At 39.9% G+C, this 20,135-nt stretch overlaps 1 protein-coding gene and 2 long non-coding RNA genes across 6 annotated transcripts in view; 2 read left to right on the plus strand and 1 right to left on the minus strand.

Annotated features, from left to right (window-relative positions):
* Pik3cg (phosphatidylinositol-4,5-bisphosphate 3-kinase, catalytic subunit gamma) overlaps positions 1-3,462 on the plus strand; it is a 30,860-nt gene extending 27,398 nt beyond the window's left edge. For all 4 annotated transcript variants that reach the window (XM_005377269.2, XM_013510652.1, XM_005377268.2 and 1 more), the window contains one exon: positions 2,982-3,462. In XM_005377269.2, coding sequence (XP_005377326.1) covers positions 2,982-3,260 — 279 coding nt within the window. In that variant the 3' untranslated portion in view covers positions 3,261-3,462. The remainder of the gene's footprint in view (positions 1-2,981) is intronic.
* Positions 1-20,135, minus strand: part of LOC106147796 — a 28,984-nt gene that overhangs the window by 6,193 nt on the left and 2,656 nt on the right. The window lies entirely within an intron of this gene.
* On the plus strand, positions 12,346-15,603 carry LOC102029721. Its single transcript, XR_259835.1, has 3 exons — positions 12,346-12,470; positions 14,966-15,126; positions 15,516-15,603. It is a non-coding gene; the product is annotated as an uncharacterized LOC102029721 (long non-coding RNA).

Consider the following 20,135-nt stretch of genomic DNA (forward strand, 5'->3'; position numbering starts at 1 on the left):
CTGGGGATTGAACCCAGGGCCTTCGCACTCAGCCCTATCTCCAGCCTATCTTTTTTTTTTTATTTTGAGACAGCTACTCGCTAAGTCACTAAGACTCCCATGCTGGGTTCAGATTTGCAGTCCGCTGGCCTCAGCCTTCCCAGATGCTGGGATGAGAGGTACGCACCACCACACCAGACTTAGTTTTGAAGTCACATTTTTTGAGGCTGAACTCACCTATATCAAGTGTATAGTTCTGTGAATTTTGACAAATTTTGATAAATGCCATCAGTTATGTTGTCACCATCACAATTCAGTTCTATGATATGTATTAGCATTGGAAAGAGGTTTTTTTTTTTTTTTTGGTACCGGGAATTGAACTCAGGACTTTGCACTTGCCGAGCAGGTGCTTGGGCTGCTGTATTACCAGCCCTGGAAAGATTTTTATGCATGTTAGTAGATGATCTGCTGAGAAAGTTAGATTTGTTCCCATCTACTACAAACCTATTAAAGGTAGACATAAGGCATTATCTGTAAAAATAACCCCCAAAACAAAAAAAAAATTTAATTTGTAGATGAATATTTCCATCTCATTTTATGTTTCATTTATTTGATTATTTGATTATTAATGAATTGTGTGTTTTTCACAGGTTTGTGATCTGTTTTTATGTCTTACTGTGTGAATTCTCATATACCTCCTTGGCCTTTAGTTTTGGTCAACTATTTATCTCTTCCTCATGGATTTGTAAGAACTATTTCAGGGCCTGAGAGTATCAGAGTTATATATCATGTTGCAAATATATTTTTTGTCATTTTAACAATTGTTTATAGTTTCCTTTTATCCTCAAAAAGTGTTTAAATTTTTGTAACCTCTGCATCTTTTCCACCTTGGAATTTTTCATAAAGTGTTTCCCAATCCACAGTTATTTAAATATTTCCCCATTTTACATTTAAGTCTTTAATTCATCTGGAATTTATTCTGCTGCATCACATAGAGTAAAACTTTAACTTCGATTCTTCTCCCAAATGATGAACCACTCTGGCTTCCTTTATCAAATAATAAATCTTTTCACTGCCAATTTGAGAAGCCATCTTTAGATCAGTTTTCCACATGCCTTTGCACTTTTTGTTCTGTTCCACAAGTTTTCTTGTCCTATTGGACAAGAAAATAGAATAAATACTATTTCCTGCTATTCTTTAATACTATAATTCTAAAAAATGTTTTAATATCTGCTGCAGCAAGCACTGGTTTTCATTACCATTGTTTTTCAAAATATCTTCTTAGGCTCTAGTTATGCTAGATGAACTGAAAAACCACATGTGAGTTCTGAGTTTAATTATCCAATAAGAATTTTATTGAAATTTTATTGTTTATAAATAATATGAAAATAATGCACATGTGGGGAACAAGCAGTTTATCTTTGAATAACATGCCCTGTCACTCCCTGCAGTGAAGTTTTCCTTTATATGATTTTGTAAAGTCTTATAGTTTGTTATAAAATAAGTTCTATGTATTTTTTTTGTTTGTGTTAATTCTAGGTATAATGCTTTTGTAACCATTATTACAGCACCAGTTTTTACATTATACTCTCCAATTTATGGCTCTTATTTATAACATTGTATTTATCAATTTGTATAACAAGATAGTTTATTTATAACCAGTTAAAATGATATTTGAATTTTTCTTCCCTCAGTTTCCTAAGAAAACAGTTATGTCATATGTAAATATTAATCTTATCTTCACTTTTCTGATTTTTACTTCATTTCTTTTTCTGGCATTCTATTATGCAGAATTGTTTTGATAATATCAGTTAATTCCTCACATGGCTACAATTCAGTTTCATATTAATTTACATATTACCTTTTCAAAAATCAGAAATGAATGTTAATACAATGCCTTTTAATGGAGTAATCTTGCAGTTTGGGCATGAACTATTTGATTACAGAATGTTATTTTTTTAACATTTTATAGTTTTCTTATCTTAGTTTTATCATCTTATTTAAAGTATACTTGAAATCATTCACCTTAGTTTTCTTTTATCTGTTTTCTCATGTTATCACAGTAAGGTTGGATTTTTCACATGTTACAATGTTGAAAACTTTGCATCTTTTCCTATAGTTTGGAACAATTTGAATGATATAATGATACCTGTTCCCCTATAAGTGTTCACAGCTCACCTGTATCACCTGCTCCAAAGTTTTTTGAGGAAGTGTCACCTATGGTATTTTTTTAAAGCCCTCTCTTTCACACAGGGTTCAGAATTTGTACTGAAATTCCAAAGATCAATAATTTTGAGAATCAGTCAGAGAAACTCTAATTCAGCTGTTTTCTTAGAAGAGAATAAAGTGTAAAATGAACACTTAAACCTCAGACACTATCTCCTTCATTGCTGTGGACTTCATTAGCTCTTGGCAATCATGATTTTTGCTTACATCAAATTTATTGATTCCAGGATGGCGTTCAAAAGTGACTCATTCCTCTTCAGAATCTACGGATAGTTCCACCTTCAATTTCTTAAGAAATGAAGTTAAAACATAGGCTAAGAAATATGAAACGTACCTGAACCATCTAGTTTTCCTTTAGTATAGCCTGGATCTGTGCAACTGCACTGATTTGTTTAAGAGATTATAAGAGGGGCTGGGGATTTAGCTCAGCGGCAAAGCGCCTGTCTGGCAAGCGCAAGGTCGTGAGTTCAGTTCCTGGTACCGGAGGGGAAAAAAAAAAGAGTTATAAGAATAGGCTTTGTTCTCAAGTTTTTCATCTGCAGTACAGATCTGGCTGGCCTGTGATGGTTTCTTCTCATGAACACTAATGCCATGTGTGTTACATGTGTCATTACAAGATGAAATAACCATCTTGTTGATGAAAGAATTAACAAAAGAATGTACTGATATTTCGCTTATGGTGCACATGCATACATACTTGCTCTTTGAGTGAACCAATTCTTTCAGCCTGCAGTTACTATAAAATTAATGATGGTGGTTTCTTCTCTTCCATTCAGGATGTCTGTGTGAAAGCTTATCTAGCCCTTCGCCATCATACAAACCTCCTGATCATCCTGTTCTCCATGATGCTGATGACCGGAATGCCCCAGTTAACAAGTAAAGAAGATATCGACTATATCCGGGATGCCCTTACAGTTGGGAAAAGTGAAGAGGATGCTAAAAAGTATTTTCTGGATCAGATTGAAGTTTGTAGAGACAAAGGATGGACTGTGCAGTTTAATTGGTTCCTGCATCTTGTTCTTGGCATCAAACAAGGAGAGAAACACTCAGCCTAATACTTTGGACTAGAATGAAAACAGTGTTCTACAGCTTTTCAATCAGCATGCCAAGCACCAAAGTTGGAATTAAAATGCAGCAGGGCAGAGTGGAAGCTGGCACTTAGGAAATGTAGCTCTTTCCCTAGATGAACTCCTCAATGGAAAAAAAATGTTGGCACAGTTGGTTGTTTGGTGACTATCAAGGCTGGGTCCACTTGCAGGTCTGTTTCTTATTATTTACCTCAGTGATGTTGGAGAATATTCTAAGTTTAAATGGACTGGTGACTTCCTTTTTGTGCCTGACCCTTTGCCCACCTTATTACTGAAAGTTATTATTCTCTGGAAGTTCTTTAGAATAATTGATGATTCTTGTTTCCATCTGGGTTCACACTTAGTTTTGGTTATCTTTGCGCTCTTTAAGCTTCTCTTAACTACTTTTCTCCCATTGCTGAGGCAAAATACCTGACATCCAAAGTTAAAGGAGAAAAGATTTATCTAGTTCACCGTTTGTAGAGGTTTCAGTCCATCGCTGACTGGCTCCAAGGCAGGGTGGTATGGCAGAGGGCATCACAGAGGAGAAACAGTTCGTGGCGGGCAGAAGGTAGCCAAGCAAGGGACGACCACTGCTTTGACTATTGCTTATATCTTATCCAGGTGGGTAGCACTCATACCCTTAATCCTAGAGCCCTTGATCCTAGTACTGTACCATGAATCAGTCCCAGCATCACACACTCTAGATCCAGCCACCTGGGAAAACCAAATGAGGCTGGGGGGAACATCTAAACACGAGCCACAACAAAGCTTTTTTACAGAAAAAAAGATGCAATCATTGTAAGTTTTGTCTCGTTCCTTAAATGATGCTTCCAACACCCTACTCCCATCCTGTGTCTGCAGATATACTAAAGCTTGGAGCCCAAGTTAGTCTTTTCAGTGTGTTTCACAGTACATAATTGGGATACAACACACAGAGGAAAATTTGAATCTTGTGTCTCTGGTCTGGCTCCAGGGTTCAAATATGCAGCATAGAAATGAGGCCTTTTGTCAAGTTCTGCCAGAGTGAATTATGGGGTATAATTCCTATTGCCTTCTCCCCCACCCTCACTCCCCACAGGAATGGGAAGGAACAAAGGGACACTTCTTGCCTGCATATTTTCTCTTTCCCCTTCTCCCTGTCTCTTTTCTTTCCCAGGTGCCAGTCTTCACAGCCCTGTATGGACTTGGGGAAATCTTCAAGGACGTCTTTACCCTAGAACCCAAAAAATTGATTGAAAAAGAATTTCTATTCCAGGAGTAATAGAATTGTTATGAAGACATTTAATTGATTTTTTTAAAAAGTATATTTTCAGGGGGCTGGGGATTTAGCTCAGCGGCAAAGCGCCTGCCTGGCAAGTGCAAGGTCGTGAGTTAGGTTCCCGGTACCGGAGAAAAACCAAGAAAAACCAAAAAAAAAAAAAAAAGTATATTTTCAGAGGGGGCAGTCTAGAAAGTATGAATATGTTTCCAAATGCCTTAATTTGAAAATTTTGGTCTGAACACTTTCTTCTGTCCTTTTTAATGGAAAACGCTATTTGGTATCTAAAAAATGTCCCCAGTTCGGAAGAACACTACTTGCTCTCAGTTTAAAGGATTTTTAAACTTTAATACATTTCAAATTTCCTAAAAGCAGTTATGAGCTCTTTCTTTTAAAAATATCTTTATCTCATGAACATCTTATCACTTATTTCAGTGTTCTGCAACCTTAGAAAGATCATTAAATTATTTACGTGGTAGCTTTACTTACTGCTAAAAAATTACATAGAAGTGACTGACTACATTAATGTTGTCTACATTTAAGTATAAGCAGATGTAAATTTTCAAGACAGATAACTCTTGGTCTGCTGAGGTAGTCCAAGCCTTTCTTTTAGTATATGTAAAAGCCAAGGGCAGTTTAACCCTGGCTATAAACAATAAGAATTATCAGGGATACCTTTTAAAAATACCTTTGCCTGAGCTCCACTCTGAGATTATGACTCAATTCATGCGAGATGAGGCTCAGACATGAGTCCTTCTCTAGGTACTCTGAGTGCCTGTGACACACAGCCAGAGGAAGAAACCCTATGTAGCCTTGGAAGGTCTAGGCAGCTCAGCCTCCTGGCCCAGAGCCTCCCCCGGCTTGTACGTGTCTGCAGAGAATTATTCCTCCTTGACAACTCCTCCTTTCAAAATCTTGCTCTACACCTTGTACAGAGGATTATGCCATGTAGTGAAACTTTATTTCTTTTTTATAAATAAAGCTTCGAGATTTTTATGGCATTTCTAGACCATAATTTCCTACCATTCTTTTGAGAAAAACAGGAAGAATTATGCTAATTTAGAAGAGATACTTTATTTTTTTTAACTTGTAACTTTTCTTTTAGTACATTCAGCTTGGGGGTTTGATATGTATTGCATTTGGATATTTTTTTACCCCCATCTTCTTCTCTACCCTCCTCCCAGACCCTCTTCCTGTCTCCACTGGGACACCCTCCCTGTTCCTTAAGATGGCTGTTTATTTTGCTCTTTAAATTGTTTATATTTGGGGTCTCTCATATTAGAGATAATATATGATATTTAACCTTTTCTGACTGATCTATTTTACTTAGCATTACATTCTCAAAGTCCACCCATTTTCCCGTAAATGGCTCAAAATTATCCTTTTTCATGGCTGAATAGTACTCCAGTGTGTATCTATAGCACTTTTACTTTATCCACGCATCTGCTGATGGGCATACAGGCCACTACCATGATTTAGCTGTTGTGCATTGTGCTGCTAACACATGTGCATGCATGTATCACTATCACAGGATGATTTTAACTCAAAGAGCATGCTTTAAAAAAGAGCCAAGCAGAGCACTGTGGTACATGCCTGTAATCCCAATACTCTGTGAGGCTGAGGCAGAAGATCATGGACTCCAGCCCAACCTGGGCAACTTAATAAGACCCTGTCTCAAACTAAAAATTTTTTAAATTTTAAGAGATTGAAGATGTGGTTCAGTATGAAGTCCCTGAGTTCAATCTCCAGTCCAAAAAAAAGGCCAAAAGAATAGCTAAGTTCAGATCTTTCATAGATTCTGCTTTGCATTTGAATTGCTGAAATAATCATCTTGATGATAAAGAATTACAAAGGAATGTATTTATATTTAGCTTATTAGTGTACGTGCATATGTACTAGTTCTTCAAATGAACCAATTCTTTCATGAAGCTGAAATATGCAGAGAGAGAGGCAGAGATAGGATCTCACATCGAGCTTTATTCTTCCATACTCCAATGAGAACGTGATTTCAATTTATAGACTTACAGGTAAACAGAAATCACCTTTGTGTCTTCCTTTACTACTCCCAATGAACTTTATGACCAACAACTTTTATATTTTTGGAAGTGTTTCAGAACTAGGGTTATTCTGCTGCTGGGGGACTACCCATGACTCTATTTTCAATGCCCAGTGAAAACACAGATCACAAGTCAAATGAATCAGGGTGAGGCAACCTTTATGTGTATCCGAGACCAGCCACATACCTTGCAGAGTACCGTGAAAGATGAAAACGGGGTCCCATTGTTCGAAAATGATTAAGAAATGTGAGCTGGTAATAGTAGAGCATTAAACTGAGTCCAGAGCCCATCTCAGCATCAGGCCCACAGCATGGGTGACTAACACAGGTTGCATGCAGCTGGTGCTGTGTGTGTCTGAGCAGTGGCTTTGGTGTCCAGTTTTGCACCTGGAAACAATGTCTGTAGGAGCACGGTAAAGTGCCTGGTTCAGAATGTTGCTTCTGGTAGAACGGAAATACCTCATCTCTATGACCGTACACTAGAGCCTCAAACATTGCTCTTGGAGGGGAACTATAAGCACTGAAAGGAAAGAAAGTAGGTGTTTTAGACCTAGTCCCATAGGATTGCATCTGTCTGGCACTAGTGATACTTGGAGAAGAAAGGAAGCGGATGCTATAGATAGAATATGTCAACCAAGGAATACTCTTGAATTCTAAAAAAATTAACTATGGTAAATATATCTTTTCCAGAAAATGATTTTTGGGTCTGGGGATTTAGCTCAGGGGCACAGCGCCTGCCTGGCAAGCGCAAGGTCATGAATTCGATTCCCGGTACTAGAAAAATACAAACAAACAGAAAATGATTTTTTTTAAATGTTAGATACAGGAATTGTATAACATGATTTGGAAGCTGTATTAATGAAAATGAATTATTTTTTGAAATAAATTCAAAAATTTTTAAGTTTCTGGAGCAAATTCTTATCTTTGGTGTGCTGGGTTTTGTTTGCATGATTATGTAATAAATTGGTAATTATATTTAACAATATGAATGAAGCAAAATAAGTTAGGGTTTCTTAAGAGTTCTGTTCTGTTCTGTTGACTTATTTTCAGTTTCACCCAATCCAATAATTCTGGACTGCAAGTTGCAATTAACAAAACAAGTGCAAATCAAAATAATTTAAGTTCATCTTCCTGCTAGTTTAGCTAAGATCTACACTACCCAGAGTTGGTACTGATTTAAAGAAAAGGCACTGTAATACACATCGAAAGCTTTAGTGCAAGTTGGTACATTGATGCACAGCACTTTGACAAAATTTATCAAAATGAGAAGGCATCTATACTGTGACTAAGCAAGTCCCCACATCTATATAAAGTTCACATCCATTTGAAAGAATTTATACTCCAGAAATGACTGTACAAATGTGCAAACACCTATGGCTCAAAGTTAGTTAGCAGCATTCTAGATAATAACCAGTAATGAGAAACAGCCTAAAAGTCTCTCAGAAGGGGCTTGGTTAAGTAAACCACACTCATGCAGTGACCTATAAAAAAGATCCTGAAAAGACAAACCAGATCCAAACGCAGTAGCGTCAAAGTAGACCTGTAACCAACTGAGGGATGAAACAAGGCGGTTACGGCCCAGTATTGCACTGCGATCACATTCGAGTTCAAAGGTAGGTTTGTGTGTACATTAAAAAAGCTAAAAGGCTGGGAGTAGCGGCACACATCTGTAATCCCATCACTCTCAAGGTTGAGGCAAGAGAACTGCAAGTTCGAGGCTAGTCTGGGCAACTTAGCAAGAGCTTGTCTTAAAAAATAAAAAAGGCCTGAAGATGTAGCTCAGTGCTCAAGCACCCCTGAGGTCAACCACCCCCCCACACACACACACACACAAAATGGCTTGGAAGATGTAGTCATACCATACTATTAATAGTGATAGGTTTTTACTTTGCATTTATTTTTATCTTGGGTGTGAGGAACTTGACTTTCATTATTTGATTTTCTCAATGAGGAGGGAAAATTGAAGTACTTTCATTTTGGAAAAGAAATGTAGTCTGCATGTTAGTCATATCCTTTAATTTGCATTATACCACATTAAAAACTGAGAGAAATTTTCTCAAAAGAAAAAAAAAATTTATGAGGTCAGTGATTATCAAACAGCAGTATCAAAGCTATTGTAGGAACTTTGGGAGCATAAAAATGTCTGTGATGAAGCTCGCTGCATTACCAGACCGGACCTGTCTGTGATCGCATTCGGCTGGGCAGGGTTGACTCCTCCTCTAGAGCGAGGATGCCATTAGAGCCAGGCACCTGGGGCTGCTACTTATCCAGCCACTGAGGACTGCTCACCGCCGCCTCTGGTGCAGCCCTTCGAGGCTCTGCAAACCTCCTGAGGTTCTGTGGCCCTAATGAGCTCTCAGCTCACATTTGAGATCCCCCCTGGGAAGTGCAAAGAGCTTCATTCTCATGATTGTCAACCTTTTTTACACGTTTACTCGTTAGCAGGAACGAGTGAGCCTCTCTGCTGGTGCTTTGCTAAGAATGCCCCTTCTCAGGGTGAGTTCTGAGCCCCCACATGCCCTTGGCGTTCTCACTTGGAGGACTGAATGCAGACAGGGACAGCTGAAAGAACACAGAGTCCATTTGCAGCACCAAGGCTGTATGTCTGTGCATCTCACAGCAGATGAGCAGGCTTCTGAGACTCCAACTCGGAATCTTTCTACCACACTAAAAGTTAAAATATGTTCCTACTCTCTGGCAGAGATCTGTCCACCATTACCCTCACTGTTTACAGTTGAGTGCCAGGGTTATGAGTGAAAGTGCCTTCTATTACCATACCAAATGTGTATGGTGGCCAAAGCTGTACTGAGCCCCAGTACCTCATCCCCAACACACACACACACATGCGCACACACACACACACACACACGCACACACACACACGCACACACACACACGCACACATGCATGCACTGCACCTTTCCTTTGTATAATCACTAAGCCCCTGTTCTACGAAGCAACCAGCCTTGTGATTCCTGAGGGTTTCTCCTGGGGAAATCTCCTGGACACAAACCACTGCCAAACCCCTGACTTCTCCCTGGCTCTGCTCTGTTCAATCCTTGGTTCAAGAAAGCAGAAAAGACAATTCCTCTGCTTTGAAGCAACTCTTTGCTCAGTTTTTAATTGCATAAAGGAGATCTCTGTAGGCTTCCAGAAAGTAGGTTGTCTTGACCTACTTAATCTATGTCAAAGAGTTACAAACTTCTGGAAGAAATATAGAGTAAATGTGGCTGGGGGGTTGATATGGGTGGATTTTCAGCCAGCAACTTGGAAATAATCCATTTCAGAATCTGAGAAATGTGCTGATTGAGCAGCTTAGGGTCGAGGGTAGTTAAGTGACTTTGGCACTAGATCATCCCAAATCCAGGTACTAACTGTCACCTGAATAAGTTGTCCAACTTCTCTGAGCTTCTGTTCTCTCCTCTGCAAACTGGAGAGGACAGCAGCACCTACTTTATAGAACTGCTGAGGAGATTAAATGAAATAATATAAGTGAAGCATTAAGTAGGCCCAATGTCTGGCCTGGAGTTAGTGCTCGATGATTATCTCTTTCCTTTTCAAGGAAATCAAAAGTTCAATGGCTGCATTACTGGAGTATGACTTTTAGGAGTACTTTAAAGTATGGAACTCTTATGATTTTTTTAATAGGGTGTCATCCTCCCAGTACAATTTCAAAGAAAATAATTCCCATTCTCTGTCAACATCAGATACCAAGAAATCTTCTAAACAGCACCCTTCTTTGATGAGCTATTCTAATCAATGTAAATCAGCTCCTGGATTCTCCAACTGGAGAAAATCAGGAAAACTGGAATGAATTGACAGTGCTAACTCTGATTTGCTTCTTTTTAAAAAAAAATCAGCTTTATTGAAGATCAATGTCTATAAAATTTGACAATTTTTACATGTGTGTGCAATTCTATGAGTTTTAATAAATGCATATTTATCATCATAGTCGAGATAACAATTCCACCATTTCAGAAATTTCTCTTGTGCCTCTTTGTGGTAAATTCTCTCCCATCTCTCTTAACCCCTAAGAACCACTGAAATGCTGTCTCTGGAGTTTTGCCTTTTTTAGAATTTCATTTCAGTGGTCTTATACAACACATTGTCTTTTAGACCTGGCTTTTTTCACATACCACAGTGCTTTTGTGATTCATCTTGTTGCCTAAATAAAATGTAACTAAGGAAGACTCACTTTCTGGACAGCTTAGCTGCAGTTCACTCTAGAGTCAAATGCCAACTTTCATTTTTAATTGTCTGTGATGATCCATGTTAAGGGCTCCTGGTCTATCTTATCAATAGTGACCCCATTATTAGTCTTACTTCATTGCTGTTTGTACAAGGTGAAAGGTGATAAGAACGTTCACTTCCTGCTCTTTTGAAATAACACAGGGCCAGGGAAGGGCACAGGGACATGTGACGTCAGCAGAGAGCCCTAAAGAGGAGATCATCTGGAGCAATGTTTCCCAAATGTTAACGTGCACACGACCTCCTGGGGATGCAGACTCTGGCTCCAAGGGTCTGGCATGATGCCTCAGCATCTGCCTTTCCAACAACCTCCCTGGGGAAGCCAAGGATACTGGTTCCAGGCTCCACAAGACAGAGGGCAGATGCTGTAAGTGAGGAAAGTGAAACAAACAAGGAGGCTCAGGACGTCCCAACCTGTGCTTGAGAAATGCTACTCAGAGAGGTGAGTATCAGGGGCTGGGGATTTAGCTCAGTGGTACAGCACCTGCTCAGAAAGCGCAAGGTCATAAGTTTGATCCCCGATACTGGAAAAAAACAAAAAAGGAAAAAAAAAAAAAAGAGAGAGAGACATGAATTTTCATCATATGTGATGAAGTGCATATACACGTGCTTCGCCTATCATCTCTGATTTTTCAAATGGTGCCTCGCTTTTCTTATTTTGTAAAATGAGAATTAGAGTATCTATCTCTCTGCAGCAGGTAGATCTCTACAATGGTGCCCAGTGATCACAGCATCCTGGTATTCATGCTTTTGTGTGATCCCCTCCCACTGTGTATGGGCTGGGTATACCAACTTGTTTTTGACAATACAATACGGTAAAGGTGGTATAACATCACTTCCAAGACTAGGTCATAAAAACCCCTGTCCTCCATTTTACTGACATCCTCTACCTCTCTCATTCTTACATGCTCAGCTTGATGGAACTGCCTGCCACGTCCTGAGATGCTCTACGTGTGGGGGCATTGGCCAGAGACATGTATGAGATGGATATGTAGGGACTTTTTGGAGACACATACTCAAAACCTCCCAGAACACATGGTTAGAAATTAAAAGAGAGTCTACAGGGCCACAAGTCCAAGTAGGATCAGAATGCATTGCCTTAAGAAATGAATGCTCTGATCTTTGTCCTTCTAATACTCCAACTTATCACTTAGATTGGTCTCAAGGTCAGTCATTTAACAGACCACCCTGATCATCCCTTGTTCTTCCCCTATCTGCTACATGAGTTCCTGCCCAGGTGCCCTTCTTTTTTCTTTTATTCTTGCTTCCTGGTTCTATCCATAAAAACCACAGAGGCTTCAGTTCACTGCTGTCTTTATGAGACTTGCTCATAGTGACATATTTTGGTTAAGGACAGCCCACTGGGCCCTCTTGGGATTGGACATTGATTCTGAGGATTCTTTCAGCCATTGTGCCACGCCACGATTGTGAACTGTGATGCTTGTGGAGAGGCCTATGAGGCAAGGAAGTCAGGAAGGTCCCCAGCCACCTGCAGGAAAGGAGTTGACTTCAGCCAGCAACATATCAGTGCACGAGGATGTGTGTCTTTCCAGTGGAGCCTTGAGAAAGATCCTGAACCAGAGAACCTAACCAAGTCATTCCTGGGTTCTTGATCCATGGAAATCATGAAACAGTAACTATTGGAATTTGATGTCACTAAGTTTGGGAGTAATTTGTTAGGTAGCAAGAGTTATTTTGATGATTATAGAAGACAGAATAATTAATGCATTGAAAGAATTTAGCACAATGCCCAGAACAGAGTAGTTGCTTGGAAATATCAGTCACTTTAAAAACAGCACAACCCCAGCCATCATCAGGATTTGTAGACAGCAGTTGTAACTGGTAACCTAAGAATAATCTATGTTCATAAACTGTATTAGTTTCAGCTTGTCGAGAAACCTTCAACCCAAAAGGCCTGACTTAACAAATAAATACAAAGAAAATTAATTGTCTATGTGTGTTTCACATAGACATATAGACAATCCCACTTTTGTCAAACTATGTTCCATACAACCCTGCTTTTGTAGGATTGTTTTTCCTCAATCTTAGAGCTGGACCATGCACTGCAGCAGGCACTTGGGTGATGGTGATGATAATGATAATGATGATAATGACAGAAAAGAAGCTCTCACTAAGCCCTGTTTTACAAAATAGTGATCCCACTTTTTCTTACTCTCCTTCTTCTTCTTTCTAGTTTTTCCAAAGGTGCAAGTTCAATGGCAGGTGTCAAACCTAATAGAAACCATCAAAAAACATTTAAGGGAAACCAGCTCCCAGCTCAGAGCTGCCACCTTAGAGCCTTTCATCCTCTGATGAAGACCACTATGAGGCAGATCTGAGCAGGACTTAAACTAATCAGTTGGCTTTTTTATGTTTACTTGTGAATCTGTCCAAAGCCTAGGCCACTTGTCTGGAAATTGGCAGCAGACTCATAGTAAGTGAACCTCTCTGAGTCATTAAGCCCTACTAAAACATATAATGGTGAATGAAGCCGGAAAGCCTCAAAGGGTAAGACAAGATCACAGACAAGGACACCTGGATCCTTTCTCAACTAGATAAAGACTATGGCCTCAGGCATCTCACTCCTGGGTGGATTAACTTAATCCTAATTTAGTACTTACTTGGAGAAGTCTTTGAGTGATTCCTCCCTTCTTGGGTACTCCCCTCCCTTCTTCTGATAACCAAATAAATACAAGGCACCCAGAAAAGGTCTTGGTTTTAGCCCTGAGAGAATCTCAAATTCTGTGAGAGGGCTTTGATCCTCCCGGAGCCCTGAAATCATCCCATTTGCCTTTTTATTTAACCTTCACCGTACACTTTTCCGGGAGATTGCAGACCTGATCAACCAGCAATAACTAAGGGATATTATAACCTGATAATCCTCAATTAGAAAAAGAGGCGGTAGTGAAGGGTGAAGAGTCACAGATGTGAGCATTGAAACTGGTAGTTGAAACTGGTTCAGTACCATCAACACCCATATGAAAATGAGTGTGGAAGCCCCTGAGACCAATCCATCTCTTCTCACCACCTCTTTGTTCAATGTTTCCATGTGTAAGACACTCAGCTGTGCTAGTGACCTCAGGAAAACCCATACCAGTCAGGCACCACCTGGTGGAGGGATCAGGTACGTTCACACTTGACTCTAATGAAGGAAACCCTATGCTAAATCATCATCTACTGATGTCTGCTTCGGAGTGGGACCAGAAATATAGAGCAACTCTTGCCTAGGAAGATAAGACAGGATGGGATACATTATAATACATAAAATGCCAAGAAAATGCAAGGCAGCTAGAGTTCATTCAAAGGGACCAGAAAGGCCTGTTAGAGGTGACATTTGAGTTAGTTCTTGATATATCAGTAGGATCTCAACCTGTGGTCTGAGCATTGCGGATGGGTTGAGGATAGACATGTAAGTGTGGTGAACCACTTAGACTTCTTCAAAGCTCAGGAGCATGTCAGGACACCTGAGAATGTGATCCCATTGTCTAGTGCAAGCACACAGTGGGATACAGTTATGTAACCATAGCTGAGCACAGGTAAACACACACGTGCTGTTTACAACACTGTACAAGAATGTAAATATATGATAACAACCTCTATAAGAATTATACAAAAAGATGCAAGTTGCTCTTGCACTCTTACACTCTCATGCTCTTGCACTCTGCTTTATGCTACCTGCTGTTGCTGATGTCTTACATACATGTGTCCTTTAACCTGGGGACCTCCCCTTCAAAAATCTCCCTTGAGCTGACAGTAAGACACAGGCAATACTGGGTAAAAACACAAAGTGAGTCAAGAACTACCATGGCAGGAATATCTGGTGAGTGGCAAAAGAGTGGAAGCAAAAGGTAAAATGGGAACAATTTAAAAGGCCCTGAACCTGAGAAGAAGGGGTTGGATTTATCCTGCATGGAGTTAAAAGGCATAAATAACTTTTAAGGACAATAATGATATGGCCATTCTTCAGATTGATAGTGACTAAAACCTAATTCAAAATGACCTAGCAAAAAAAGAATGTGTTGGTTCATTTCACTAGAAAGTGCAGAAATGCAACTGGCAGCAGGCCCAGCTGACGCCAATGCATAAATGAAGTCATCTTTCAGCTCTACTTTCCCCTTCTTTCTCAAGGGTATTCTTTCCAAAGATGGGGCAAAGATGGAAAATCAACAGCTAGAGGCTATATCTACTAGCTTGGACTCCATGGAAAGAAGAGATTGCTTCCACCTCAGTAGTTTCATCAAGAATCCAGGGCTGAATCTCAGGGAAAGCTCTGGTCAACCATTATGGAGGTAAATACACTGACCAGAGGAAGATAGCACCCATCCTTGGAGACAGAAGATGAAGTCAGAAGATGAAACCCCTTTTCCTTTGAGAGATACTCAAAGGAAAATCCAAGTGCTGTTTTCAAAAGGAGAAATGGGTACAAACTCAACCCCTCCTATTATAGTTTAGACCTAAAATATCCCCCACAATGTTTCACGTGTTTGGAAAGTAATTGGATCAGGGGGAACCATACTCATAAGTAGATTAATCCATGGATGAGTTCAGTAATTGAATGTGCTCTTAAGAGGTGGGGTCTAGATGGAAGTGGGTCATTGGGGGTACAACCTGAAGAGTACATTCTTATCTTTGGCTCTTCTCTTTTCTCTCTACTTCCTGATTGCCATGGGGTGAGGAGCTTTCCTTGGTCATGACCTTCCACAATGTTATTTCTGCCTTGGAGCCAAATTACCATGGACTGAACCCACTGGAAACTGTAAGATGAGTAAACCTATCCTCCTTTATATTACAGATGTCAGATATTTTGTTCTGGGATAAGAAAATGACTAACACAGCTGCCAAAAAAGCCTGTCCAATTTAACATAGAAAAGTAATTCTAAAGATGGTCAGTTGGAGAATATGAAAGGGAAGAAGTACCCAGAGGCAAGACAAGGACAGACTCTATAATAGACTGGGTAAAATGGAGTAGACCTGGACAGTATCATGGGTATAACATGGACAAAGCAGTTATGCAAGATCTCACACAGAGAATCCAGGGGTCAAGAGAGAAGGTCTAAAATGTAGTGGGAATCATCTGTGTAATGAAAGGAGTTAAGGGCCATGTGGTACACAGACAAAACTTAAATTGACCTTATACATCATCCTTTTATTCAGGTTAACTAAGTTCAGGTGACCTTGATACATGATGTCTTACAAGATATCAGAACAAGCACAGCCTAAAATAGCTAGGGTTGAAATTAGCGAACTCCACACATACAGGTTTAGAAAGGAAAAAATTCATTCGTATTGTCTGTGGACTTATACTTTTCTTTAATTTGCCTAAAAAATAGTGGCTTCAATTTTATCATAAAAACAAAATCCAAGATACATATTATACTGATTTTTACAACCATAGCCAATATGTATTTTACCTATTACAATCATAGCCCAGAAGGGAAGAACTCAGGAATCTAAACTCTCTTTTCATTAAGAAAGTACTAGAAGCAGAACAGGGTTGGGGGAAGTACTCAAGAAGTAGGGAGTCAGCCTCCACTTAAGAGCAAGCCATGTCTGTCTCATTGGGCTTCATGATTCTTATCTAGACAAAAAGCTGAGCTGAACTCTGTGAAAGTTTCCTTCCACATCTACCCAAAAAGTCTCCCTAAGCTTGGGAGTTTCTCCTCCTGGAAAGCTGTGAATCTGCTTGTGTTTCCCTGTCTGTATCCTTCTGTGTCAGTTCTATGAAAAGCCCCACTGACATCATACACCCATCAGAAACCACCCTGTGACTAGGGAACAACGTTCCAGTGTAGGTCACATATCCACGCCCAGTGTGAAGAGTGTGGCCACAGTCAGTGCAGGAACATCTCTGCAGTGTCATTAGCGTGAACACCTACCACCGCACCAGCTTAGACCAACAACCCACAGGTCCAGCCATTTGGAAAGAAATGGAAGAAAAGCTGATTCTAGAAGAGGAGTGATTTACGAGGGGCCTTTTGATTGGAGTAACACAAAATCGATGCTCTCACTGAATTTCAAAGTTCAATTTGTTTTGAGCATATAAATCGGTCTCACAAAACCTTGGATTAGAAAGTACTCCCAGGTCTCCCCATGGCCACCAGAAGTCTTTCCTTGTCTTCTCTCCCTTCTCTCTCTGCATTATCTTTCTCTATGTGTTCCTCAGAGTTTCCCTTCACATTGCTCTTTTCCCTTGGGCGGAGTACGTAAACCCTGGCTGCCTCTCATCTCTTGTTTTGTTACCTAGTTTAAACCCCCATCATGTTTGTTTGTTTGTTTTTGAGATAGGGTCTCACTATGTAGTGCAGGGTGGCCTTGAACTCATTTTTTAGCCCAGGCTGGCCTTGAACTCACAGTGATCCTCCTGCCTCAGCTCCCTGAGTGTTAGGATTACAGGCTTGTGCCTCTACAGTGGACATCGTCACCTTTGCATTCCAATGAAACTGTAGTAGCTCAGCTTGGTCAGGAATCTGCCTCCAGGCCAAGCAGTTTTGATTGAGGATGTGGGCTCTCCCAGGTTCTACCCCAACCACAATGGAAACAAGAAACAAGAGCAGGGGAACAGACCAAGAATCTCAAAATCTGTCACCATCAATGGAGACATGGGGAATATTTTGGACAAGTTTTCTGTGGTTTCTTGCCCAAGTATTTCTGTGCATATTAACAAATGTCGATAAAGATATTCTGATATTTGCCTTGTCTACAAGGTTTAATGTACACAGGGCCTAGCTGGGAAGATACAGTTGCTCAGTCTGAACATGACTATCATTCCCTAATAGCCATCATAGTGACAGGAAGAAAAGGAGTTAATTCTCTCTTTCACCCCACAAATGAACCCAGGTCATTTAGTTCTCCACAGCTGAGTATGCAGCTGACATTTAGTGAGGAAAGCATAAAAATGGTTTCGGGGTATGTGGGTGTGTTTCAGGCAAACACTTTTCTTCAACAGCTTCTGATTTCAAATGAGAACCCCAGGCACTAACAGGCACGTTTAGTGCTTAATACATTTCAGAAAAAGGAATCAAAGTTACATGGTTTCCCTGGAAACCTTTTCAGAAGGGCTTGCACATGCATATTCTCAAGAAGCAGGTGCTGCAGCTTAGGGACTGTTCCCTGCCCTAGGCCATTCATAAAAGGGTCCAGGCCAAGGCTCCTCTGCAGTAGCTCCAAAAGCAGTGGCTGGTTGTGTTTTGCTTAAGGTTATTTAATACCTATCAGCTTCATGAGAGCAAGTTTGATGAGAAAATGTCCTCGGGTTTCTTTTACCATCTTCTGAATCATTTCTAAGTTCTGACATAATCAAAGATAAGTGGAGGAAGTCCTATTGTGAATATCAGAATGGGTGATGGGGATTCCTCCGGGAAAAAGAAGAGAGAGCTCACTGATTATCATAAATTATTTGAATTTCAACGCAGTTATGTTCAGACTATGTTGTAGATTAGAATAAAAATGACTTGGAAAGGTCATTGCATGCATATAATATCAGTCCCAGAACCATTTTCAATACCTATGACCTTACAGAATTCTTGGGTAAGACTGGAAAGGAAGAAGCAGGGGACAGAGAACACAGGAAATTGCACAATGTAGGGGATTACATATTGATTGCTTGATTTCCAAAGTGCCAAGAGAGTTCACTTGAGAATCATTCTTACTTGGCTTCAAGGGGTGTAGTATGTAAGTGTCTCAGTCCATTCAGGCTGTTACAATAAAACACCACAGGCAAGGTAGCTTATAAACAACGTGGATATGTTTCTTACAGTGTTGGAGGCTGCAAAGTCCACCATCAAGGAAACAGTAGATCCTGTACCTAGTGAGGGTTCACTTCCTGGTTCATAGATGGTGCCTTCTCACACTGTTCCTCATGTGTCAGAGAAGATAAGGGGCCTTTGGGGGCCTCTTTTATAAAGGCAGTAATCCCATTCATGAGAGCTCTACTCTTATGACCTAATCACCATCCAAGGCGTCAGCTTCAAATACTATCCGGGATTATTAGGGTTTCCACATATGAATTTGGGGAGACGATAAACATTCAGACAGCAGCAATCAGCAACCCCTTCTTCCACTAAAGCATTTCATGAGTCTCTTCCTAATACCTTCCCCCTCCCACCTGCATAACAACCAGGGTTTTAGGAAGAAATCAGATAGCCTCTGTGTTCTTTGCTTCTAATTTAAGGGTTCCTATTTTGGGAGGCCCATGTTTCTTCTTCCTTGGAAACTCTGGCACTTTAAGGCATAAGTTATATGTCTTGGTATCAAGAGCTCTACCCTGCCAACACTGATAGAGCACATGAAAATCAAGCAAATTATGTAGGAAAAATGGTATCATCTAAGATATGGAAGAAACTGCACGATTCCACGAAATAAATCAGGACAGGCAGCACAGCTATAACATTGGCAACTTTCGAATAGGCAAGGAAAAGAAGTGTTATCCAAGGAGCATATACTCCAGACATCCTCATTAATCAAGACCTTCAAACTAGTGCCCTCCTTTCCAGCTGAAACCATCCTCAGCTCTTCGGAGCACAGAAAGCTACAACTGAAAGTTCGCAATGCTTTCTGAATAAGCTCCCATCTCTAAATATGATTAGCAAATGTTTGTGTGCCAGGAACTATGTGAAATCTTTGGAAGTCGGAATTAACACAGTTTCTTCAGAGAAGGATAATTTAAGGTCTCCTGCCTATATCTTTTCCAGGCCCACTTTTAAGGGAAAGTCAATCATGTTCCCTAATTAACCTGGATAAAACATTATAGGAATAACTCTCACAAATCCACTTTGGCTTACTAAATTTTCTAAAACACCAAGTCTCAAGTTTCTCAACCGTTCATCATTGAATAGTGATTCTTAGTCTTCTACCCTTCACCCTTCGTAGCCCGGAAATGGAGCCAGCAATCCAAACCTAGGATGGATGTGAACAAGAAATATCCTCAGCCCTACTGCACAGCTCAGGAAAGGTTCTGTTGGTGGCCCTGTCCTCTGAATTCAATCCTTTGTTTCTACAAATCATAAATAAAACATGTCCTAGTTCACAGCAAAAAATTATATTCTCCCTTTTCACAAAATTCTCAGAAATTTCTTAAAATCTTATATTTATCTTATACTATAAGTTAGACATATTTTGAATAGTTGGATTAGTTTGTCTTCACTAAGTATGTAAGTGATTAGAGGATATTTTGAAGCTACACAAATTTGGATGTAAGAACTCCAGAATAAAATGAAACAATTCAGAATGTCTAATTAATTAGGCATGGGGGAAATGAGAAAAGAAGGAAAAAGCAAAATTAAAAAAAAAAAAACTGTGA

Source organism: Chinchilla lanigera, unplaced genomic scaffold (assembly GCF_000276665.1).
Source record: "Chinchilla lanigera isolate Chin_1 unplaced genomic scaffold, ChiLan1.0 scaffold00009, whole genome shotgun sequence".
NCBI lineage: Eukaryota > Metazoa > Chordata > Mammalia > Rodentia > Chinchillidae > Chinchilla > Chinchilla lanigera.